This window comes from Phacochoerus africanus, chromosome 2 (assembly GCF_016906955.1).
Source record: "Phacochoerus africanus isolate WHEZ1 chromosome 2, ROS_Pafr_v1, whole genome shotgun sequence".
NCBI lineage: Eukaryota > Metazoa > Chordata > Mammalia > Artiodactyla > Suidae > Phacochoerus > Phacochoerus africanus.
The window spans coordinates 273987281-274012669 of NC_062545.1; the positions used below are offsets into that span (position 1 = coordinate 273987281).

General features: G+C 55.8%; 1 protein-coding gene across 7 annotated transcripts in view; it reads left to right on the forward strand.

Moving 5' to 3' along the window:
* Positions 1 to 25389, forward strand: part of HMCN2 (hemicentin 2) — a 162589-nt gene that overhangs the window by 19189 nt on the left and 118011 nt on the right. For all 7 annotated transcript variants that reach the window (XM_047768690.1, XM_047768686.1, XM_047768691.1 and 4 more), the window contains exons 3-14: positions 937 to 1095; positions 1865 to 1987; positions 10653 to 10824; positions 11475 to 11581; positions 12481 to 12601; positions 15855 to 16118; positions 19053 to 19197; positions 19711 to 19832; positions 21881 to 22153; positions 23234 to 23375; positions 23792 to 23919; positions 24654 to 24767. In XM_047768690.1, the coding sequence (XP_047624646.1) occupies positions 937 to 1095; positions 1865 to 1987; positions 10653 to 10824; positions 11475 to 11581; positions 12481 to 12601; positions 15855 to 16118; positions 19053 to 19197; positions 19711 to 19832; positions 21881 to 22153; positions 23234 to 23375; positions 23792 to 23919; positions 24654 to 24767 (1870 nt within the window). The remainder of the gene's footprint in view (positions 1 to 936; positions 1096 to 1864; positions 1988 to 10652; positions 10825 to 11474; positions 11582 to 12480; positions 12602 to 15854; positions 16119 to 19052; positions 19198 to 19710; positions 19833 to 21880; positions 22154 to 23233; positions 23376 to 23791; positions 23920 to 24653; positions 24768 to 25389) is intronic.

Here is a 25389-nt window from a genome sequence, read left to right on the forward strand (position 1 = left end):
ACAGATGCGGGGGTGGAAGGAGGTGAGGGAAGATGCCAGAGGGGTCAGTTGAGACCCCCCCCCCCAAAACGGGGCCCAAGGCTGGGTCAGACGTCCCGTGGCCACCTGGGCTTTTTGGCCACACTGAACACCCTAGTTCAGCATCAGTCTTCCCCCCGCCCCCAGCTTCCCTGAAGGCAGGGACCCCGTGATGGGGTTTAAGTCACTGCCAGGTGTCCCAGAGCCCAAAACAGGGCCCAGGACAGAGAATGAATGAGTGACCCCGGGAGAGCAGCGTGGCCTGACGTGACCACGTCCACATCCTGCTTCTGGGGCTGGGCGCGCAGTCCTGGGGAGGCAGGGAGCTCCTGTCTGCGGGGCAGGGCAGGGAGGGCTGGGGTGTTTGTTTAGGATCCGTTTCAGGGCTGTTTACAGAGAGGATTTGCCGAGGTAGCTTTGAGTGTTTTCCTCTGCCCCCGCCCCCCATCTTCCGGCGACCCTACTACGCCTCCATCCTCCACGCCTTGCCTAGCACGCGCCTTCTGCGGGATATCTGTTAGATGTCCCTGCGTTCCCATCCCTCCTCTCCCACTCGTAGCATTCATTGCTAAATAGCAATTAAATAATTGTGTTGTGAGCTTTACTGTAAAGTCTGCCTCCCATCCAGATTCTGTGGGAGGGTCCGTGTCACTTGATTGAGGTAATGAGTGAGTGAGTGAGTGAATGAATGAGTGACCGAATGCATGAGTGAATGGATGAGTGAGTGAGTGAATGGATGAGTGAGTGAGTGAGGAAGCAGGCTGGATGCCACAGGTGTCTCAGGAAAGGGAGTGGCCGGGGCCCCAGTCTGACTCCTGGACGGGTGGGACAGAGGCCACTCCAGGGGATCCCCACCTCCCATTGGTCTGGGGGGCGCCCCTGGGTGGGCCGCAGCCGCCCACATGCCCGGTCCTGCAGGGCGGCGGGGACTGCCCGGAGATGAGCGTGGGGGCCATCAAGGCGGCCGTGGAGGTCGCCAACCCCGGCTCCTTCATCTACGTCTTCTCGGACGCCCGCGCCAAGGACTACCACAAGAAGGAGGAGCTGCTGCGGCTCCTGCAGCTTAAACAGTCGCAGGTGAGCGACCATGAGGGGGTCCTGGGGGCAGCCCCGAGCCCCCACCCGGAGAGCCGAGCCCAGCCCTCCTCTCATCCCAGCCCGGGTCCAGCCTCCCCCATCGCGCTGGCCGGCCCTCGGAGCGATCGAGCGAGCGAGCTGGGCTGTGAAGTCCAAGTGTGTGCTCATGCTCCGGCCGCCGGCCGCCAGCCGGGCCTCGCGGCTCCCTGGCGGGGCCCATCCTTGATAAGGACCTTCCAACCCCACTCCCTTCACACCCTGTCAGAATGGGCGCCATCCTTCTCCCTCCTGGCCTTGCCTCTGCTCCCTGGCACCCTTCTTCCATCGTCTAAGGGTCTGGAGGATGTGCTGGGGCTTTGGCTTCTGGCTTTCACAGCGCGAGGGGTGCAGGGGTGGGGGCGTGGGGACGGGCGGAGGGCCAGCCCGCGGGACCTCCTCGGGGAAGACCTCAGGGCTGGGACGCTCCTCCAAGTTTCTTCTAGATCTGCGGCGGAGTCGATTTCCAGTCCCTGCCTCGGAGATTTAATAACAGCTCCCACTTATTGAGCACCTACTGTATTCCTGGCCCTGTGACGGACACCTGACCCACATCTGTCCTGACCCCCACAGGGTGGGGACCCTTAATATTCCCATTTTATGGGTGCATCACCGGAGCCCAGAGAGAGGAAAGGGCTTTCTCCAGGTCCCTCCTCCCTGGTTTGGGCCCTGCCCTGTGCACCTGTAGAAAGTGGGGGGAAGCCACGAGCCAGCCGGCCTGTCTCTCTTCTAGGTGGTGTTTGTGCTGACGGGGGACTGTGGTGACCGCACGCATCCTGGCTACCTGGCCTATGAGGAGATCGCTGCCACCAGCTCTGGGCAGGTGTTCCACCTGGACAAGCAGCAGGTGACCGAGGTGAGCCTGCCCTGACATCCTGCATCTCCAGGGGGCTCTGCCTGTGGGCTGGTTGCTGTCGCATATGAGCGGTGCTGCATGCTCGCTCCATGGCAGGTGCCCGAAGCCTGATGTTCCGGGCTTTCGGGCATCATCTGGCTGAACCCTCCCACTCACCCCAAAGGCGGGTGCTGTGGGTTTCTCAGTTTTGCAGGTAAAATGACTGGGGCTTGAAGGAGTACCTGGGTTTTAGGCTGAGTCCCCTGGCGGTCCAGGTTGGAAGGCGGATCTAGCAAAGTTTTGCAGAGTGGTGGTCTAGGGGTAGCTTCTCCCCAGAGTCAGGGAACCCAAGGGTGAGTGGAGGAGCATGGGGTGGGGGGGCATCAGATTTGGGCTGTGTTGCTGAGACAGAAAGTCCTGCTTGGGGACTTGGCAGGGAGGCCTGACATGCAGGACCACCGTTGGCCCGGTGCTGGCCAGGGGTCTGTGTCATCTTGGTCTTGGGCCAGCTGCTTGCTCTTTTTCCCCTCGGGGCTCCCTCCGTTGCTGAGGTCGCTCCCTGCTTTCCCTCTGCCCCACATGTCCAGTCCTTCCCAGAACCAGAGGGATCCTTTCAGTGGTGTGTTGCTAAATGTTTGACAACCATCTCCCTGGAAAGAACAGGAATGCCCATTTCCATGGTGTAAATACGCCTACTTTGGCTGATTTCAAGTAGCCGGCATAAAGTCACAGAGCATAGGAAGTGAGATTCACAATTGCCTTTCCTGGACCTGTATGAGGCTTTCTTGAGCCTCTGCATCCCATTGGATCCCCTAAAACAAATCCGACCAACAGGTCCCTCCCTGCTGTCCCCTGGAGAAGGTCCAGACCCTTTCGGGACACCACCTCTCTGAACCCATGGCCCGTGTTCTCCCCCTTGCCTGCTTCCACCACCCTGCAGGCCCCTCTGCTCTATCTCTTATGCCCCATGTCTTCTCTACCCCAGGGCCTTTGTTCTTGCAGTTTGTTTTTCCAGCTCCTTCCCCCTCCCCGACTCCTCATCGTCCTAGTCTTAGCTGCAGTACACCTCCCCAGTGAACTCTTTCTCCATTTCCCATCAAGATTAAGTCTCCTGGGAGTTCCCATTGTGGCTCAGTGGAAATGAACCCAACTAGTAGCCATGAGGATGCGGGATCGACCCCTGGCCTTGCTCAGTGAATTAAGGATCCAGCATTACCGTGAGCTGGGGTGTAGGTCACAGACGTAGCTCGGATCCTGCGTTGCTCTGGCTGTGGTGTAGGCTGGCGGCTGTAGCTCTAATTCAACCCCGATTTCACCACGGTGTGATTATTTAATGCCATTAGGCTCTGCGCTCCCTGAGGGCAGGCCCTTCAGGTCCTCTTTGCTGCCATATCCCCAGCACTTGGCAGCAGCCGCCAGCAGCTGCTTGGTAAGTTGCAGGTGAATAGATGACATGGGGTCCCCTTGTGCCTGAGGAAGAGGAAGGCGAGAGCAGCGGCATCTCTGAGGCCACCCGGCCTCTAGCCAGCCCTGCTGTTCTTCCGGAAGAGGTTTGCGTGTGTTGTATCTCCAGGGCCATGTTTAGGTTAGCGCCTGCGCTCCCTGTTGACAGATGGCGTTTATGCGTCTCTGCGACACATTAGGATTTATTTTTCTGGCACGTCGGCCTGCTCTGGCACCAAGCCGCCCAAGCGAGGGTGGGAGGCATTTCAGAGTGGAGTGGTGGCTTGGTGCTTGTTTTTAGGGGTGTCCTCTCTGGGCAGTTGCTGCAGAACTGGGTTCTTGCCAGGGGCACGTCAGATGTCAGGCAGCTGGGTGAGTCCTGACGGCGACAGATTGCTCTCCCTTGAGGCCTGGGGTGAACCCCCAGCTCCTGGCCATGGTGCCAGCCTTCTGCTGAGGGAGCCTGGCATGGCGGCACACATCTGATGCGGGGGACCTCGGATGCCCAGTCTTGGCTGGATCCTTCTCCTCCTGGGACAGAGCTCTCTTGTTCATTAGCCTAATGCCTTGTACCTGGTCCCTTCCAGATGTTCCAGATGTTTGGCAAACCAGAGAAAGGGGCAGTCAGGGTAGTCATCCCCCCAGGAGAGGAAACGGTGACTTTGCCCGAGCCCAGGGGGCTCCAGCTGGGAGAAGCCGCTCAAGTCCCCAAACCGTGCATGTGTAGTTAGTCCGTTTACCTTTTCAAAGCACGTCCTGCATGGCAGGAGTGGCATATTCTGTGGTCTCGCTTCGTTTTGTTCATCGAGCACCTGCCATGCGCTGGTGCACCTTTAGGTGCTAGGCGGGAGATCCATCAAGGGAATGATCCATCCACCCAGCACCCATCAAGCTTAGGTCTCAGGGCTTCCGGGCTTTTAGCTTTTTCCAACTTGGAGTTTCTCGAATAACTGAAAGAGGATCCCCTGCCCGTGGCAGGGTAATACGCAGCTTTTGCCAACTTTCAGCAGATGGGGAGGCAGGCAACATGGCCCCTCTGACCTGTCCCAGATGTGTGCTTTTTTTTTTTTTTTGCTTTTGCTTTTTAAGATCACACCCATTGCATATGGAAGTTCCCAGGCTAGGGGTCGAATCAGAGCTACAGCTGCCAGCCTATACCACAGCCACAGCAGCACCGGATCCAAGCTGTGTCTGTGACCTACACCATGGCTCATGGCAATGCCGGATCCTTAACCCACTGAGCCAGGCCAGGGATTGAATCCAAGTCCTCAAGGATACTCGTCGGGGTCTTAATCCTCTGAGCCACAATGGGAACTCCCGAGGTGTGCGTTTATTTATTTATTTATTTTTGTGTTTTCGTCTTTTTCTAGGGCCGCACCCGCGGCATATGGAGGTTCCCAGGCTAGGGGTCTAATCGGAGCTGTAGCCACCGGCCTATGCTAGAGCCACAGCAATGCCAGATTCAAGCCGTGTCTGCGGCCTACACCACAGCCCACAGCAATGCCGGATCCTCAACCCACTGAGCAAGGCCAAGGATTGAACCCGCAACCTCAAGGTTCCTATTGGATTCGTTAACCTCTGAGCCACCACAGGAACTCCCTGAAGTGTGCGTTTTTAATTAAGACTTAGCTAGGTCCAAGCACTCACTTGCCCCAGCCCCTCCACCCAGGCTTCCCCCCAGCTTAGCCCCAGCTCAGCATCCCATCACCAGCTCCATTAGAATGGTCAGAATTGCTGGGGAGTTCCCATCGTGCCTCAGTGGTTAACGAACCCGACTAGTATCCATGAGGATGCGGGTTCGATCCCTGGCCTTGCTTAGTGGGTTAAGGATCCGGCATTGCTGTGAGCTGTGGTATAGGATCCCGAGTTGCTGTGGCTGCGGTGTAGGCCGGCAGCTCTAGCTCTGATTAGACCCCTAGCTTGGGAACCTCCACATTGCCACAGTGTGGCCCTAAAAAGACAAAAGACAAAAGACAAAAACAAACAAACAAAAGAGTTGATGGGAAAACCCATCATCCTGCAGTCCTCTCAGTCCTGGGAAGTCCTGTTCCAGGGGCTTAGATGCTTTCCCAGTCCAGCAGGTACAAACACGACAGATTGTCCAGAATCTGGGCATTAACCAGGAGAAAGGTGACGGGGGAAGGTGAGCTGGCTCCCAAGGCAGCAGTGGGAGGGGGGAGCAGAGGTCTGACCTGGTGGTGCCGACGAACAGACCAGGAAGCCCAGGCGCTAGAGATGACCTCATCCTGGACCCTTCCCAGAGGAGGCAGGGTGGTGAGGGGTTAAGGTCAGGTGCTGGCTTCAGATTCCAGCTCTGCTACCTGCCCACGGGGTGACCTGGAGCCCAGCCCTGAACCTCTCTGGGCCTCTGTCTCCTCGCGTTGCAGCTGGGTTCCGAGGGCCACTGCCTGGAGAGCCGGGAGGGAGACCACGGCACCAGGCTGGTCATCGGGGTTCCCTGGGTGGCGATGTGATTACAGGGCAGGTCCCGCCGGAAGGGTCGTTGGCCTTCTGTCCCATCTCAGCCCTCTCCGGGGCATCATTTCTCCTTCCCCGCTCTTCGAGTTGGAGCACAGAATACACCCCTTCCCACCACCACCCCCAGTTCCTGCCAAGCCCCCTGAAAAGCAAGAGGTCTCCCTGGAAAAGGCTCTCAGGAAGGAAGAGCCAAGGCCATTGCCCCGAGATGCCCAGCTGGCCCAGGCACTGCTCTCTCTCCATCACTGCCCGCTGAACTTCTTGACATAGGAATCCTGCCCTCGGTTTTATTTCTTCTGTGTGGGTGTCTTTTTAGGGCCACACCCATGGCACATGGAAGTTTCCAGGCTAGGGGGCAAATCAAAGCTGCGGCTACCAGACGCCACAGCCACAGCAACTCTGGATCCTTAACCCACTGAGCAAGGCCAGGGATCAAACCCGTGTCCTTGCGGGTACTAGTCGGGTTCGGTACCGCTGAGCCATGATGGGAACTCCCTGCCCTCAGTTTTCTGATCCATGGCTGCTGAGGCCCATTCAGCCACTGGCTTCCCCTCCCCACTTCCTCAGTCACCCTGGCTGTCAGAGGTCCTGGGAGGAGCCTTGGGGATGATTTATCTGAACGGCTGAGTGGCCACCATCTGGCCGGGGTAGCAGCCAGATTCTCTCATTCCTTCCTCATCAGCGACAGAGAGATGAGCCCCAGTGCAGCGCATTGCTGGCTCCCAGGCCCCCCCGATCCGGCTAACATCTGGAAGCTATTACCTACGCAAATAAACATTAAGTTTGCCTGATGAGGCTCTCTGCTCAGAAGTCTCCCTAGATTCTTCTCGAGCCCCGGGAGCCATCACTGGGTCCAGAGGCTTTGCCCCCAGGCCTGGGCCTGCGGGGGTCTGGCCTGACTGTGGGCATAGAGGGTCAGCACCTCCAGCTCCCACGTGGCAATGTGCTTACAGGGCAGGCCTTGGGGGCAGGCCACCTCTTGACGGGGTCGCTGGCCTTCAGTCCCATATCAGCCCTCTCCATGGGTCAGCAGCCTGGACCTCTGGGCATCTTCTCTCCATTAAAACATCCTGCAAAGAGCTTGTAATGACAGTTGAAACACAGTAGCGAGTGTGGCTTGTCTGGGTAATTGTCAGCCGGTGCTGCCACCCAACCTTCTGGCAGCCTTGCTCCGTTATGATTTCTTCCTGACCCCTGACCAGGCCGGGCCCCAAGGAGGGAGGACAGTGGGCACAGAGCTGTTGCTTTGCGGTGGGGCGGGGTGGAGTTGCCTTGCACGGCCCGCTTCTGTCGGCCCCTCCAGCTGGGAGCCGCGGCTGCTGCTCACTTCCAACCCCCTGCTCCCCCCACCGCAATGGACAGAGAATCTTGTCTCCATTTCTTGACCAGGACAAGGTGGGATCTTTTGAAAAGAGAAGCATTACTTAGAAAGTTAGGCAAAACAAAAGAATGAAGAGGCTCCGAGTCTAAAAAGAGATGAGTTTTCAGACCACTGAATTCTTCTCCTGTGATAACTGAAATTGAGCTGTACAATCTGGGCTCATGTTCCAGCTCAGTCTGAACAAAAGGTATTCATTTCCCACATCACAGCCAGTTCTTCCAGTTCCCTCCTGTTCCCTTTCCCTTCCGTGGGAGATCCCATGGCAGGCAGAGCTGGAGGATTGTGATTTAGGGCAAGGGAGCATGCCAGACACCACTGCCTAATTCCCTATCCATGGCAGACATTGCTAATCAATCACAGACCTTTTTCTAATTGAGGCTGAATGTGGCCATGCATTTCTCCAAACAGTATTCCAGGGAGCCAGTTGCAGTTGACTAGAGTTGGCAAGGAACAGGATACCACTACGGTTACTCAAGTATGAAAGTCATGGCATACTTACTTGTTCCTTCTAAATGCCTTTTACTTAAAAATTAAGATGAAAAGTATCAAAGATAGAGAAAAAGGGGAAAAAAAATGTACCTGCCAGATCCAACAGTTCATGTTTTCACTCCGCTGACATCTCTCTTTTTCTATATCTTTTGTTGAATCATGATGCTTTATCTGTAAATAATTCAGCATGAGTTTAAAAAGGAGGTAGATTCCGGGAGTTCCTTTGGTGGCTCGGTGGTTAACAAACCCGACCAGGATTCATGAGGCTGCGGGTTTGATCCCTGGCCTCGCTCAGTGGGTTAGGGATCGGGTGTTGCGGTGAGCTGTGGTGTAGGTCAGATGCAGCTGGGATCCCGCTTTGCTGTGGCTGTGGTGCAGGCCGGCAGCTGTAGCTCTGATTGGACCCCTAGCCTGGGAACTTCCATATGTCACGGGTGTGGCCATAAAAAGAGAAAATTAAATAAAAAAGAAAAAAGCGGTAGATTCCAGCATAACCCAGAGCATCCTAATAACCCTGATAAAATGACTAGGACTTTGCTCGTATCATCCGATGCCAAGTCCATATTGAGATTTCCCTGTTCACCCACAAAAATGTCAAAGCAGGACTGAGGCAAGGACCGTGCATTTCACTTGGTCGTTATGTCTGTGAAGTCTCCTTAACTCTGGAGCAGTCCGGCCTTTTTTTTCATGTCACTAACTTGTTGGAAAGGTGTTGGTTGTACGGTGTCCCGGGGTCTGGAGTCATCTGATTGTTTCCTTATGGGGTCAATAAATTGTTCCTTTATCCTTTACCCATATTCCTTTATTCCTTCGCAACTGGAAGTGAGCTCTCGCCGACTGATCAGATCGAGGCTGACATTTTTGGCAGGAGTATTTCATTGTTGGTGCTGTGTGTATTTTCTGTTGCATCATACCAGGAGGCAAATGATATCTGTCTTCCTATTACGGATGATAACTTTGATTAAACAAGGAGATTAAACTTTGATTAAACTTTGAACAAACAAGGAGAGCTTTTGCTTATCAAAAGGGTTGATTTGGTTCCTTTGCAGCATAATTCCTGTTGAAAAGTAAGGATGACACTTAATGCGTTCTCTTTAATGAAGACATTGTGGGAGTTCCCGTTGTGGCTCACTAGTAATGAATCCGGCTAGTATCCATGAGGACGCAGGTTCCATCCCTGGCCCCACCAGGGGGTTAAGGATCTGGTGAAGGTGCAACTGTGGTGTAGGTCCCAGATGCAGCTCGGATCTGGTGTCGCTGTGGCTGTGTTATAGGCCGGCAGCTGCAGCTCCTTTTCGACCTCTGGCCTGGGAACTTCCATATGCCACGGGTGCAACCCTACAAAGAAAAAAAGTTACCTTCGTTGGTGGCAGGTGAGGTTTTATTGCTCTGAATCCTGCTTTTCTTTTTCGAGTATTATTGTGGGTGCATAGATTACATCATTCAATGTCTTTCAGTTGATTTTTTTCTTTTTTTGGGGTCTTTTTGCCATTTCTTGGGCCGCTCTCGCGGCATATGGAGGTTCCCAGGTTAGGGGTCCAATTGGAGCAGTAGCTGCCAGCCTACGCCAGAGCCACAGCAACGCAGGATCCGAGCCGCGTCTGCAACCTACACCACAGCTCACGGCTACGCTGGATCCTCAATCCACTGAGCAAGGCCAGGGATCGAACCCGAAACCCCATGGTTCCTAGTTGGATTCGCTAACCACTGAGCCACGACGGGCACTCCTGTCTTTCAGTTGATTATCATCATTTTTTGGGGGGGCTCAAGTTGTCCCCAGTATAGCTGATGGGAGCTCCTTTCAGCTGGTTCCTCTCTCCTTTTGCTATGTCCCCATCGTCTTTGAGATCTTCCTTTCTTTATGGAATTACCAGTAGCTCCAGGCTTACTGTAAATTGCCCTGCCCTAGACCTGGGATTAGCCATTTCTCTAAAGAACCCTATTAGAAAATGGTATTTGGTAACTACTAGGTTCTAAATTCACTTGGAGTGAATTTATATATAAATAAAATGCCTGCAGCTTTCTCTGACACTCGGCTGTAAGAGAAAATCTTGGTTGGGAAAACATTAATATATTTACTTCCTTTTTTTTGGCCTCTGAGAGATGTAACGTGGTTTCACAATCACAGTGCTAGTTCCGCCAACTTGCAGCTTACTAAATAAAGATTCCTTTGCACTCTTTTTGTCCTCAGGGTGCTTCCCACTGAAAAAGACCTGTTGATCTCCTAGGTTCCAGAATCACGTAGAATTATTCTTTTCTCTCAAATTGGTATTTATGGTACCAATTTGTTGTATGGTCAGTTCATGTTTCTTTCTTTCTTTCTTTTTTTTTTTTTTTTTTCTGGCTGAACCTGCAGCATATGGAAGTTCCCAGGCTAAGGGTTAAATTGGAGCTGCAGCTGCTGCCCTGTGCCGCAGCCACAGCAACGCCAGATCTGAGCCGGGTCTGCGACCTACACTGCAGCTCTTGGCAACGCTGGATCCTTAACCCACGGATCGAAGCCAGGGATTGAACCCACATCCTCATGGTTACTAGTCAGGTTCTTAACCCACTGAGCCATGATGGGAACTCCTTGAGTTTCATTTTGCTTCAGTTTTTGTGTTTGCACAGGATACTTCTGGATGTAACTTAGCCTGGAAAGAGATGGTTCAGGCTGGAGGGGCCCCCTCCTCTCCCTCTTTCCTAGTTTTTACTGGATGCCTTGGCTATCACTGAAGGGGAGGTGCGGGGTGGCCTCAGGTGACCTGGAAAGCCTGTATGCTGCCTTAAAACCCATCAGGGGACTGGGTTCTATACACAGCTGGAGGCCTGTTAGGGACCCACCTCCTGTGGGTCAGACACAAGCGAGACATCTTGGGTACCTGCTGGCATCAGCTTCTCACACCTGCCTCCCAGGTGCTGAAGTGGGTGGAGTCAGCCATCCAGGCCTCCAGGGTGCACCTGCTGTCCACGGACCACGAGGAGGGCGGTGAGCACACGTGGAAGATCCCCTTTGATCCCAGCCTGCAGGAGGTCACCATCTCCCTGAGTGGCCCAGGCCCTGAGATCGAGATCCGAGACCCACTGGGTATGTGCGCCCCTGGGCTGGCCTCCCCCTTGGCCTGAGACCGAGTTAGGGGTCCAAGATGGGACAGAGGAGAGAGGCCCAGGGCGGTCATGGGGATGGACACGAGGCTCTGGGAGCCAGGGGGTAGGGGGGATGCGGAGCAAAGGGTAGAGAGGATGCCCACGGTGGGCAAGGAGTCAGGGAGGCCGTTAGCAGCCTGGCAAGGTGAATTAGAATAATGCCAGTCCCAGGGCTGTGGAGGTCATATGGCGTCCTCCCTGCGGTGGTCTGATGAGTGGATCGGGGCAAGAACCAGTGGCACACTGCAGAGCTGGGGAGCCGGGGAGCTGGGGCTCTGGAAAGTGGAGCGACTTGCCTGGGTCATGCAAGGTCCGTGTGATTTGGATCCAGCCGTCTGGCTCCGAGGTGCTCCAAGGATACTCCGAGTAGTCAAGACTAGAGGCCAGGGGTACAGCACACACCTGGGGATCGGGGGGTGAGGATGGAGTCCAGGATGAGGCAGGGGCCTGGGTACCACCGAGGCCTCTTGTCGGTTCCTCTAGGAAGCCTAAAGCTGGTGTTCGGAGGGCTGTGGGTTCCCAGGACAGGGCCGGGCCGCTGTCATCCCCAGGAAAGGGTCAGGGACTGAGCCGTCCTTGGGGTTTCCACAGGGAGGATCCTGCAGAAAGATGAGGGCCTCAACGTGCTCCTCAGCATCCCTGACTCAGCCAAGGTCGTGGCCTTTAAGCCTGAGCATCCCGGGCTGTGGTCCATCAAGGTAGGGGGCCTTGGGTTCCCCGGGCTGGGGAGGCCAGCTTCACCAGACGAGATACCATCTCTCTCCGGCTTGGGCCACTGGGAAGCTAAGGGCATCCTTGATAAGATGTGGGCATATCAATAGAAGTAAGGGGTCAGGCACAGAGGAGGTGTATTCTGCTTTGCACGAGTGAGAGGGAGTGGAGTGGTTTAGGGTTAATTGGGGAACTTCTAAGAAGGACTTAGAAACGACTTGAGGGTCCAGAGGTGGGCGGCTGAGCCGGCTTGTGGTTCAGCACTCTGTCCTGTGAGGAAGGCACAAAAGAAGCAGGGGTGACCTTGGCTGAGGGACAGGACTGGCATGGGGAGCAGGGTCTGCTCTAATCTGCAAGGCACTGGGGGGCTGGGGCTGGGGACAGGCTGGGCTCCCAACAGAGTGTCTTGGGATGGGCAGGCTGCTGCCTCGAGAGGATATAGCTCTCGCTGATCAGGCAAACATTTATGGAGCCCCTCCTGGGCGCCCGGCACGGTGCTGGGAGCTGCAGGCCAAGTGCAACGCTGCTAGCCTTCAAACTCCGAGCATCTTTGAGCCAAGAGCTCTCAGGCCCACGGGGAAGGCATGGCAGGGGTTAGATGTTCAGGGGGACAGACGGGGCCTGTGGGTGTTGGGCGAGGGGGAGTGGGAAGGGCAGGGCAGCTTCCAGAGTCCCTCTCAGACAGCGCTGTCTCTGGGTTTCTTCCCCTTCATTTGGGAAGCATCACGCAGGGCCTCCAGGGAGCAGATGAGGTGCCCACAGGTCTGCAGAGGTGGGAAAATTCCAGCAGCTGGCTCCGGGCTGGGTCAGGTCAGCCGCCTCCGGCTGGGGCTGGGGTACTGGAGTCGGACGCCCATGGTGACATGGGCCTGGGGCTGTACGTCAGATCTATAGCAGCGGCCGCCACTCGGTCAGGATCACTGGCGTCAGCAGCATCGACTTCCGAGCCGGCTTCTCCACTCAGCCCTCCCTGGACCTCAACCACACCATCGAGTGGCCCCTGCAAGGTACAGTGCCCTTGGCCCTGGGGTGATGCGGGGCCGCCATCTGCAGAGGTGGGGCTTGACTTTGGGAAGGGGGGGGGACCTCTGGGGGGCAGCTGGCCCATGGCTGTGGGATGGGTCCTGCAGAGGCTGGGTCCAGCCTCCCTCACACCACAGTGAACTGAGCTCCGGGCCAGCACCCTCCCTGTCAGCTCCAGCCCAGGTGACATGGGACCATTTACTTTAGATCGTCCTTCCTGCCCCCAGGGTCTCCAGGACCTCACGCCATCCCTCTGACTCCTACGTTCACATCTTCCCCTTTGTTTTTGTCAAGATTTGTATGTCTAGGAGTTCCCACTGTGGCTGAGAGGGTCAAGAACCCAAATCGCATCCTCAAGGATGGGGGTTCAATCCCCGGCCCCGCTCAATGGGTTAAGGACCCGGCATTGCCGCAAGCTGCAGTGTAGGTTGTGGCTTGGGTCCCACATGGCTGGGGCTGTGGCATCGTAGTTCGCAGCCGCAGCTCCAATTCAGCCCCTCTCCTGGGAACTTGCATATGCTGCAAGTGCAGCAGTAAAAAAGGAGAAAAAAAAAAAAAAAAGTCTTGTCTCTCTAGAACCCTACTTCTTAATCTTTCCAGCAAATGTCAGGCTAGTTGAATACACCCACAGGGGCTTGAGTTGATTGCTCACCTGAAGAGGGGGGGGCAGTGTCCCCACTCTAAGAGAATGAGTGTCCTGATGGACCTTTATAGACCCCAGCGACTGCAAGGGCGTTGGTAGCCTGGGGGGATGTTGAGGTTGGAGGCACAGGATTAGTTTCTGATTAGAAGCTGCCCAGTGGGGTCTGAGGTTACCTACGTGTCCCATCGTGGTTCCATCTGGAGAAGCCTGGACCCCAGAGCAGGCAGGGGCTTCTGGCTGAGGTTGCCAAAGCTCCCTGCCAGAAAAGGCCATCCTGGAGTTTCCACTGTGGCTCCGCAGGCTAGGAATCCGGTGTTGGAGTTCCCATCAGGGTGCAGCAGAAACGAGTCTGACTAGTGTCCATGAGGTTGCAGGTGCGATCCCTGGCCTTGTTCAGCGGGTTAAGGACCCAGTGTTGCCATGAGCTGTGGTGTAGGATGGCAGCTGTAGCTCTGATGGGACCCCCTAGCCTGGGAATCTCCATATACTATGGATGCGGCCCTAAAAAAAAGCAAAAAGAATCTGGTGTTGTCTCTGAGACGGCGAGGGTTTGATCCTCTGCCCCGCACAGTGAGTTAAGGAACGGTAAGGTGCAGGTAGCAGCTGAGGCTCGAATTTGATCCCTGGCCTCGAACTCCATGTGCCACAGGTGCAGCTATGAAAAAGACAAAAGAAAAAAGATAGTCTGAGAGCCAGGCCAGGGCTCCTAATTTTAGTTTGGAAAGTGTGGTTTCTTGCCATGGACATTCAGCGGATTTTCCTGGGAGCAGCTGAGCAGAGGGATGGGGAGGAGGTCTAGACCAAGTCAGGCTAACTCTGGACCCCCGAATAGTGGTGTGTGCCAGACCCTCGGAGCTGTCCTTTGAGTCCATATCTCCTCTAATGCTTGCCATTCTTGTCACCTCTGTGGGCTTCCTGCCCAGGATCAGCAGTAAATTATCTTCCAAATGAAAAGGGGTGACCATATGTGACCCTCTTTGGTTTTTACTTTTGATAAAGATGTGGATCCAAGACGTTAAAAAAAGATGGCGTTCCTTGGAGGCCCCATTGTGGCGCAGTGGTTGACGAATCTGATTAGGAACCATGAGGTTGCGGGTTTGGTCCCTGGCCTCGCTCAGTGGGTTAAGGACCCAGCGTTGCTGTGAGCTGTGGTGTAGGTTGCAGACACGGCTCGGATCCTGCATTGCTGTGGCTCTGGCATAGGCCGGTGGCTACAACTCCGATTTGACCCCTAGCCTGGGAACCTCCATATGCCACAGGAGCGGCCCTAGAAAAGGCAAAAACACAAACAAAAACAGAACAAAATAAAAAAAAGATGGAGTTCCTGTTGTGGCTCAGTGGTAATGAACCTGACTAGTATCCATGAGGACTTAGGTTCGATCCCTGGCCTCGCTCATTGGTTAAAAGATCTGTGTGTTGCTGTGGCTGTGGTGTAGATCAAAAATGTGGCTCGGGTCTGGTGTTGCTGTGGCTGTGGTGTAGGCTGGTGGCTACAGCTCTGATTTGACCCCTAGCCTCAGAACCTCCATATGCTGCGGGTGCAGCCCTAAAAGACAAAAGAGAGAGGGAGGAGTTCCCACTGTGGTGCAGTGGGTTAAGGATTCGGTGTTGCTGCAGCTGAGGCATAGGTTACAGCTCCAGCTCGGATTCAATCCCTGGCCTGGGAACTTCCATATAGGCCACAGGTGTGGCCAAAAAAGAAACGACAATTTTAAAAAAATTTTAAAAGGGAGGGCAACAGCAGGGAAATTTCAAATGATAAATAGCAACTGGCACTTGGCCTCAGTGCCAGGGGCACCAGGGGATAGGGGCGGCTGCAGCTGACTGGGCAGTGGGGCCTGGGCCAGAGGGACAGCTGTGACATGCCGTTGGCTAATTGTTGCAACGTGGGAATCGATCCCAGCACTGACACACCTGATTTTTCAAAGGAATCTGGGCTTCCAGATTTGCATGTGCCCTTTCTGGATGGTTTGATATTTTTTCAAAAGTTTTAAGGCATTTCCTGGGACCACACCAACCACATCCTCTGGTCCTTGGTTTATGATCTGTGAGAGAGAGAGAAAAATGAATAATTCTCTGAAAAGGGAGAGACCTGACAGTTCCCCAGTCAGCTAAAGAAATGATGAAACCCAAGTCTGGCTCTGCCTTTCCTGGGAGAGTGGGGAAGGATCATTTCCAACGAGAGGAACGCTGAGCTTGGGGAAAGGATGGGCAGGCGCCAGTGTTCCCGAATCGGGGCCCGTCTCAGGGTCTGCCTGACAACAGCCAACAGCAGAGTTAATGACCAGCAACGCCCCTGCCCAGCTCTGCTCCGTGAGTGCCACAGTTGCGAGGTAGAGGCGATGCAGCCGTGGGAAGCCATGGGTCGGAGGGACCGTGGCATTTCAGGACCACGGACAGTACCCAAGCCCTCTCCCACCCCCACCCCCATCCCATCCAGTATTAGTTGGCACAGGAAGGAGAAGATGAAGGAGTGGGGGGAGGTGGGCCAGGTAGGTGGGGCCCCTGACTGTGGTCCTGGGACCCCTGCTTGGGGGGGATCACAGAACCCAGCACAGATGCCAGCACCCTCTTCCTCACCCTTCCCTCTGCAGGGGTGCCCATCTCCCTGGTGATCAACTCCACGGGCCTGCAGGCGCCCGGCCGCCTGGACTCAGTGGAGCTCTCACACAGCTCCGGGCGGTCCCTTCTGACTTTGCCCACGCAGCCCCTCTCCAATGGATCTACCCATCAGCTGTGGGGTGGGCCGTCCTTCCGCACCCCCCAGGAGCGCTTCTACCTCAAGGTGAAGGGCAAGGACCATGAGGGGAACCCCCTCCTCCGTGTCTCCGGAGTTTCCTACCATGGGGTAGCCCCAGGTGAGTGACTGGCTCTTACTACCCCCAGCTCCCTGGGGGGTTCATTTCTTCCTGGAAGGCTTTTCTGATTAGAGTAGAGTAGGAAATATTTGTTCATTAAACTTCTCTGGGCAGCAAGCTCTGCAAAGTATTAAGTTAAATATTGAGATGCTTCGGATGTAGTTTTCAGCTCAAGGATTCACTGCAAAGTCATCCATCCCTCCACCTATCTATCCATCCCTCCATCCCTCCCTCCCTCCATCCATCCATCCATCCATCCATCCATCCATCCACCCACCCACCCATCCCTCCCTCCATCCATCCATCCACCCATCCATCCATCCACCCACCCACCCATCCCTCCCTCCATCCATCCATCCATCCATCCATCCATCCATCCATCCATCCACCCACCCATCCCTCCCTCCATCCATCCACCCATCCATCCATCCATGCATCCATCTATCTATCCATCCATCCACCCATCCATCCATCCACCCATCCCTCCCTCCCTCCATCCATCCATCCACCCATCCCTCCATCCATCCATCCATCCATCCACCCATCCATCCATCTATCTATCCCTCCATCCACCCATCCCTCCCTCCCTCCCTCCCTCCCTCCATCCATCCATCCATCCATCCATCCATCTATCTATCCATCCATCTGTGTACCCTCCCACCTATCTGTCCATCCATCCACTTGTGCATTCAACATTATTTTGTGTTGGTCATGGTGCCAGGCCATTGTAGACAGAGCAGTGGGCAGGGCAGTAGGTACAAGTATGCATGTAATTACTACATGAATGTAATCAGGGTGATACTAATCCCGTCACCATGTTCAACACGTCCCACGGGACAGTCCTGGGCCAAGCACTTGCCACGCATCAGCTCACTGAAGGCTTACAGCAGTTCTGAGATGTGTTCCCATTTTATAGCTGAGGAAGCTGAGGCCACCCATTTCACAGCATTGCTTGGAGGGTTCCCTAAGCGAATGCACATAACAAGACAACTCAGAGGCTGCACCCTGGACCTGGGAACCGTGGACCAGGGCCCTCCACTCAGGGCAGCTGCTGTTCCTGTGACACCACTGCAGGCGCGAGTCACTTTGTGGCTCCATCTTTGGTCAGGTCACATTGGTTGCCATGTGTGTGGCTTTTGCTAGTTTCCTGCATGTCCCTGAGATCTCACCATCTAGACAGAATCTCCAGAGGGCAGGGGGGGGTCTTGGGCTTTCCAGATCTGCGTCTGGTCCAAGCAGGGCTTGTGGGGGGTGTGCCCAAGCTTGCTGGCCATAGGCCACTTCATTGAATTTTGTTCTTTCCTCCTGCCCACTCCCCCTTCCCCTTGGTAGTGGCCTGGGGGCAGCTCACAGAGGTGGCTCTCACTGACATTTCAACGTCAACTTTGCTGGGGGTCTCAGACTCCCCTGTCCACTATACATCGGGATGCAGGGGGATGCTGAGGTGCCCATGGTGAGACGGAGGACTCTGAGGACCCGAGTGTGGCCGGGCAGGGTCGGGGGTTTGGGACCCCTTCTTTCGGCCTCCTGGTCTCCCCTTCTCTGCTGTGGCCCCTGGGCTCTTCCTCCCTTGGCTTTTTTGACTTTGGGGAGGAATTTTCAGGAAGGAATTTCAGCAGGGAACACAGCAGCCTCTGTTTCTCTCTCCCCTGTTCTTTCAGGGGGATCCAGGAGTTTGGAGTTTAGCTCTGGCTTTTGGTCCCCATGTCAGCTCTAGATTACAGTGTGGGGCTGGGATGGGGTAGGGATGTGGTTTGGGTTTTTGCTGCCCTCCCTTCCTGGTCTGGGAGGCTGAGAGTTTGAGAGCAGGGGGCTCTGGGTTTGGAGATGGAATGGGTGGGGGGAGGGCAAGGCCTGGGGTCCCCAGGCTTTTTCTGCTCCAGGAAGAGGGAGCCAGGGCTGGCCTTGCAGAGGCTTCCAGCGTGTGGGGGTGAGTGGTGACTGCTCTGCACACATCTGAGGACGTGGCTAGATGGTCCGACACCCCTCTCCCCTGGGACATGGCAGGGAGCCTGCAGCATGATGTCACCGGCCACCCTCCCACCCCTAGCTCTGCACTCGGAGGAGGTCTGGCACATTGTCTCACCCTCCGAGCATCTCTGGTGGGGACGAGGGAGAGGGCAGCGCAAGGGTTGAGCACACGCCCAAACTCACCCAGCGAGACGCTGCCGGCCCACGCCTGACCCTGGGGGCAGTTCTCAGACTTTTCCACCAAAGTGATTCCAAGAGCCAAGGAAAGAGTATGTGTCACCCCAGGGCCACAGTCAGGCGAGGGGGGCAGTGGCGTCTGACGGGGGGTCCCAAGAGGCTCATCATGAGCTGTGAGATTTCATTGAAGTCTCTTATTTTATCTCAAAAATGCGTGTGAATTTTGTATTCACAGCCATGCTCCAGCTATGCTTATTTTTAAATAAAAAAGGCTTCCCTCCAACAATTTTGGGTAAAACTGACCCTCCAGGCAGACGAGCAGCTGCGCCGCCGCACCCACACCCTAGAGAGCCCCATCCAGGGAGCATTTCATCAGATTTTAGGACCAGTCTGACTTCTCTGCCCCACGCAATTGACAAAATGGTGGCACCGACTCGCCCCTCCTGGCCAGTCTTCTCACAAACCATAGAAACCACATGAGTTTTGGGTGATGGAGCTGGCTGTGCCACGTGCGTATGCCAAGTGCTGTCCACACATCCTCGCTCACCCACTCCTCGTGACAGCAAGGTGAAGTCAGTAGCACAATTAAGCCCATTTTACAGAGATGGAAACTGAGGCCTAGGGAGGCGACGTGACCTGCTCTCAGGGGCCACCGGATGATGGAGCTAGGGATTGGATCCCAGCCTTCTGGCCCTCCTCATGGATCTCTGTGTCACTTGATGTGGCAAAGGCGGGCTGTAGGGGCACAGGGAGGAATCCCGAGTGAGTGCTGGTCCTTGCCCACAGGTGCCCCTCTGGTCAGCATGCCCCCCAGGATCCACGGCTACCTGCACCAGCCCCTGTTGGTCTCCTGCTCTGTGCACAGTGCCCTCCCCTTCCGGCTGCAGCTTCGGCGGGGCGGAGCCAGGCTGGGCGAGGAGAGGCACTTCCGGTGAGTGGCCGCTGGCTCTCCGTTGTCCCCAGTCCCAGGGCCCCTGGGGGCCTGGAGGGGTCAGAGGGGAGTGGGTGGCAGGAGTGGGATCTTGTCCTCCTGGGGGTCTCCCAGCTTGGCCCCGGGGTGGAGGACCGTGGTTCCCTGAGGCTCCAGCACTGCTGGGCCATCACCCTGTGGAGGAGCCCTGACCGTTCCTTCGCTGCAGAAAATTCAACCCAGGGGGCCCAGCTCTGCGCTGGTCAGGACAGGAAGGCCCCTCTGAGACCCACCCCTTGTGGCTGGAAGTCTGGCAAGTAGAGAGGGGGCAGGGCACACACAAAGTCACCCAGTGGATCGTGGGATTTGCACGTCCGTGGCTGCCTGCCTCTCCTCACCAAGCCCCCCAAGAGGATTTGGGTCCTCCTCTCTGGGCAGGATTCAGGGACCAAGCCCCCTGAGGGCTGGAGGAGGCTGGGGGTCCCTGACTGGGGTCCGTGTCATTGCGTGTCCCCTGCTGCTCTGTGTTTGCAGGCAGTCCGGGAACAGCAGCTGGGAGATCCCACGGGCCTCCAAGGCCGAGGAAGGCACATATGAGTGCGTGGCGGCCAGCAGGGCTGGGACTGGACGAGCAAAAGCCCAGATTGTCGTCACAGGTCTGTCTCTTTGGGCCCATTCGGATTTCCCCTCCCCACCCCCGGCCTGACTTTTCCCGCTAGGATTTCCTCCCAGGGCTCCTCCATCCAGGGGGAGCGTGCCAGCCAGCTGCTGGGGACTGTCCATCATCCAGAGTCTGACGCCCACGCTGCACCTGCTTGCCCGCCTCCCGTTTGGCCATCTCACCCAGGAGTGGCCTGTGTGTCTCAGTGGCAGGAAGGTTGAGAACCCCGGCTCGGGCCAGGCCGCCAGCCTTGGTTTCACCCCTGGCTTCTTGCCAGCCCCCAGGCCCTTATAGGGGTCACTGTCCATCTTGTAGTCCCCAACTTTAATGTCTCCAGGTCCTACCAGAATGGCAGCAGCAAAGCTGGAGATGCCACAGGTCCTCTTGAAATGAAATTGGCTTTATTTTTTCAGCTGCACCTGCAGCATGCTAAAGTTCCGGGACCAGGGATCGAACTCACGCCACTGCAGTGGCCCAAGTCACAGCAATGAGAATCCACTGAGCCACCAGGGAACTCCAACTCTATTTTTAAAATAATGAACCTGGAGTTCCTGTCATGGCTCAGCAGTTAACGAATCCGACTAGTATCCACGAGGATGCAATTTCCCCATTAGTATGCTTGGATGTCATGGTCATTGGCACGTGGATCCAGCCTTTTTCCTGCAGCTTCTCAGCTCACATTCCTGGTTGGACAATCTCTGATCTGTCACTTCTTTTATTTTTGTCTGTTTAGGACTGCACCTGTGGCATTTGAAAGTTTCTTGGCTAGGGGTTGAATCGGAGCTGTAGTTGCCGGCCTACACCACAGCCACAGCAACACAGGGTCTGAGCTGAGTCTGTGACCTATGCTACAGCTCACGGTAATGCCAGATCCTTAACCCACCGAGTGAGGCCAGGGATTGAACCTGCATCCTCATGGATACTAGTCGGGTTTTTAACCCGCTGAGCCACGTGGGAACTCCCTCTTTTTTTTTTTTTTTTTTTTAAAGTATAATTTCCGGGAGTTCCCGTCGTGGCGCAGTGGTTAACGAATCCAACTAGGAACCATGAGGTTGCGGGTTCGGTCCCTGCCCTTGCTCAGTGGGTTAACGATCTGGCATTGCCGTGAGCTGTGGTGTAGGTTGCAGACGCGGCTCGGATTCTGCGTTGCTGTGGCTCTGGCGTAGGCCGGCAGCTACAGCTCCGATTCGACCCCTAGCCTGGGAACCTCCATATGCCACGGGAGCGGCCCTAGAAAAGGCAAAAAGACACACAAAAAAAGAAGTATAATTTCCTATATAATAAGTTTCTATGATTGTGCGTAATAAAATGAACAGTAATGCCTTAATGCTATTTGATTTTCTCTGGAGTCAAACTTCCCCATTAGTATGCGTGGACGTCATGGTCATTGGCATGTGGATCCAGCTTTTTTCCTGCAGCTTCTCAGCCCACATTCCTGGTTGGACAATCTCTGATCTGTCACTTCTTTTGTTTTCTTGGCCACAGCATGTATCGGCTTTGATGCAGGATCTCAGTTCCCAGACCAGGGACTAAACCCAAGTCTCAATGGTGAAAGTGCCAAGTCCTAACCACTAGACCACCAGGGAGCGCCCCGATATGTCACTTTTTATGGCTTTTTCTCGAGAGCACGGCTTTCTTAGCTCTTTCCTCCTTTGGGGCAGGGGCCTTCCTTTGTTCTACGTATGCTGCCCTTTGTACCGAGAATAGCCCTGTTCTGGTTCCTCTCTCCTTGGGGAGGGTTATTTCTGAGCCTTTCTTCCCCGCGGCGGAACTGTTGGCTCAAAGGGTGTGAAGAGTGGAGGCTGTCTTGCTAAACACCACTGTGGAAAGCAGGCACACACGCGCAGCCCTCGGCGGGTGTGTGATGCAGCGGGTCGTTGGCACCAGCCAGCATGGTCATCCGATGCTGGTTAGCTGCTCTGCTGGCCGATGTGTCCAGGGTGGGGCAGTGGGGTGGTGGATAAAGCGGGCTTCGGAGTCTGGGCATCACCAGGGTTTTGGAGGAGCAGCCCCTCAGTGCTTCCTGTGCATCTTTCCCCGCAGACCCCCCACCGCAGCTGGTTCCTGCCCCTAACGTGACCGTGTCCCCGGGAGAGACAGCCATCCTGTCCTGCCAGGTCCTGGGCGAGGCTCCCTATAATCTGACATGGGTCCGGGACTGGCGAGTCCTGTCGGCCTCGGCGGGTAGAGTCACCCAGCTGACCAACCTGTCCCTGGAGGTCAGCGACGTCATCCCCAGTGACAGCGGGCGGTACCAGTGCATGGCCAGCAACTCCAACGGGGTCACGAGGGCATCCGTCTGGCTCCTGGTACGAGGTGAGGCTGCCGCCCTCCCACCTCCATACACTGACTAGCGTTTCCCCCCAAAGCCCGACAACCCGTCCCTCTACCCTTCCACCACCTGCTGCAGGCAACGTCAGCCCTTCCAGTGTTTTCTCAACCTTCAGAGAAAGAGGATTCTCTAGCTTCCAGCCCAGATGTGGTGGTTCCCAGTGTTGGGAAGTTCATCCTCATACCTAACCTCAGTGCCTACTGCTGTAGGCTAAGCTGGTGTCATTGTGTCCTGCCATCTTCCTGTGCTACTGAGCACCTCCCTTATCCCCTCTCTCAATATGTAGGACAGAGATGGAACACTGGAAGCTTCTGAAAGCCCACAGGTCAAGTGTGCTTGGCAGAGGTTGGGTAGCACTGGCCAGATGGGGGTGTTGGAGGCAGTGTTAGTGCCTGGCTGTAACTTCAGGTCCATCCAGGGTGTAGACAGATCCTCCTCTCTGTGTGCTGCTTCCTCAAGTACACTTGGTGTTGGAATAGGTTTTCTCTCTTGAGCCAGTGACACTTTTTTTTTTTTAGGGCCCCACCCACAGCATATGGAGGTTCCCAGGCTAGGGGTTGAGTCAGAGCTGTAGCTGCTGGCCTACACCACAGCCACAGCAACGCAGCATCTGAGCCACGTCGGCAACCTACACCAGAGTTCATGGCAATGCCGGATCCTTAACCCACTGAGCGAGGCCAGGGATTGAACCTGCGTCTTCAGGGACGCTATGTCAGGTTCTTAACCTGCTGAGCCTCAGTGGGAACTCCCCAGCCCTGGCATCTTGATGGCTCCCTAAACCTCTTCGGGGTGCTCAGCCCAGAGCAGAAACCCAGGGAGCTCAAGCTTCCCGTTGAGGGGTGTTGGGAGGCCAGGTCCCTGTGTGGTTGGGGGATGTGACTTGGCGGCTGCCTGCCCAACCCCACTTCCTAAGGAGGCTGTTTGCAGGGATGCAGGCCCCTCGGGCCTTTGTGTCCTAGGTCTCTGCCGTCTGCAGGAACAGGGCAGGGGACCCAGGGCCGGAAGCCTGGGACAGCACGGCTGCTCTGACGAGTTCTTCCCCACCTGTCCACTCTGAACGACAGAGGCCCCACAGGTCAGCATCCACACCAGGTCCCAGCGCTTCTCCCAGGGCATGGAGGTGAGGGTCAGCTGCTCGGCCACTGGGTACCCTGAACCCCACATCTCCTGGAGCCGTGAGGGTCACACCCTGCAAGAAGACAGCAGGTGAGCCGCCCAGCGCTTGGAGCTCTGGGACTGGGAACTGGAGGGGCAGGGAGCCCCAGTCTTCTCGGCTATAAATGGGGGAGTAGCGTTTGCCTTGCCTTCTTCCTGGGGGGATTTGAGCCTGAGTGCCGCTCAGGTCAGGAGCTGCCACTTCAGAATCAGCAGACTTGTGCTTGAATCCTGCCTCTGCCATTTAGGCTGTGTGACCTTGGGCAGATCACTTTACCTCTCTGAGCCCAATGAACGAAAAAAGGTCTGTAAAATACTGAACACGCAGCCCGGCACGGAGCAAGCAATCAGTGTAGAATGGTGTCGCCAGTGATGCCATTAATTAATTTGCTATTAATAATGACTTAGAGCAAGACCCGAGCTAACGGGCCCCTTGCTGTTGAATGCATTTCATGGCACGACTCCAGAGTCCGCATGGATGCCCAGGGAACCCTGATCATTCAGGGAGTGGCCCCAGAGGATGCTGGGAATTACAGCTGCCAGGCTGCTAATGAGGTTGGCACAGACGAGGAGACGGTCACCCTCTACCACACAGGTACTCGGGCCAAGGGCATCTGCAGGAGAGGGGTGTCCAGCCCTCCCTCCCTCCCTCCCCCCTCCTCCCGTCTCTACCAGTACTTATTAAGCATCTGCTGCGTGGCAGTGGGGATACAGCGGTGGACACGGGGTCCCTGGCAGGTGCAGCTTATGCTCTAACGGGGGAGCACAGCATGAACAGGCAAACAGTTAAATGAGGTACTTCCAGATGGGCAGGGTACTAGGACAGGTACAGCACGGGCGTGAAGAAGTGATAAGTAGCTGGGGCGAGAGGGAAACAGTCGTATGTACACCCAGGACCAGCCCCTTGCTGCAGAAGGAAACGGGGACAGTGTTCCAGGCAGAGGGACCACGTGGGGCAAAAGCCCTGAGGTGGGAGTGAGTCTGGGTTGCCCAAGGGGCTGCAAGGGGGCTGGAGAGAGGGGGCAGGAGAGGGGCACGCAGCCTCGGCTGGGCATTTTAGAACCCTGCAGGAATTCGACTTTTATCCCAAGTTCAAAGAGGAACCACAGGGGAGTTTGGTTCCCGCGGTAAGTAGCTTTTTAAAGGCCTGCCGAGGCTACATCTTTCGGGGGTGACTGTCCAGATTGGTGGGGACTGGGGAGGGGGCAGGTGCTCAGCTCCTCAGCTCCATCCCCCCACTCCCGTGCCTCCCCCAGCCGGGGAAGGCTGCGATCTCTCTCTAGGGAGTCTGTGGGTGGGCCCCTGATTCCTCATCTGCTCCCCACACAGACCCACCATCCATCTCGCCCATCAACGCTGTGGTGCTCGCTGCCGTTGGGGAGGAGGCGGTGCTGGTGTGCAGGGCATCCGGGGTGCCCCCGCCTCGGGTCATCTGGTATCGAGGTACGCTGGCTTGGGAGAGGGGGTCTCTGGAACAGTCCTTTGGGGGCCCGGGGGCATCCCTTTTCCAGGACGGCCTGGAAAATGGGGTGTCTGGGGAGAGAGGGCCTTTTCTAGCAGCTCTCTCTCCCCCAGCCCAGTGTCCACACAGCTGATGCAGGCAGGCTCCATAGTTAGGAATTGAATAGACCCAGATTTGAATTCTGGCTCCCCTGGGTGGCCTGGGACAAGAGACTTGGCATCTCTGTGTCTGCTTCCTTAGCTGGGAACGCAAAGATGGTTTGGTCTGGAGTTCCCGTTGTGACTCAGGTGTAACGAACTCAGCTAGTATCCATGAGTTTGCGGGTTTGGTCACTGGCCTTGCTCAGTGGGTTAAGGATCTGGTGTTGCCATAAGCTGTGGTGTAGGTCGCACGCAGACACAGCTTGGATCTGGCATTTTTGCTGTGGCTGTGGTGTAGGCTGGCAGCCGAAGCTCCAATTTGACCCCTAGTCTGGGAACTTCCACACGCTGCAGGCGCAGACCAAAAAAACAAAAAAACAAAAAAAAAGGGCAAGGAATTAGATCCAGGGGTGCTCACTTAATTTTTTTTTTAAATTCTGGTAAAATACACATAACATAATGT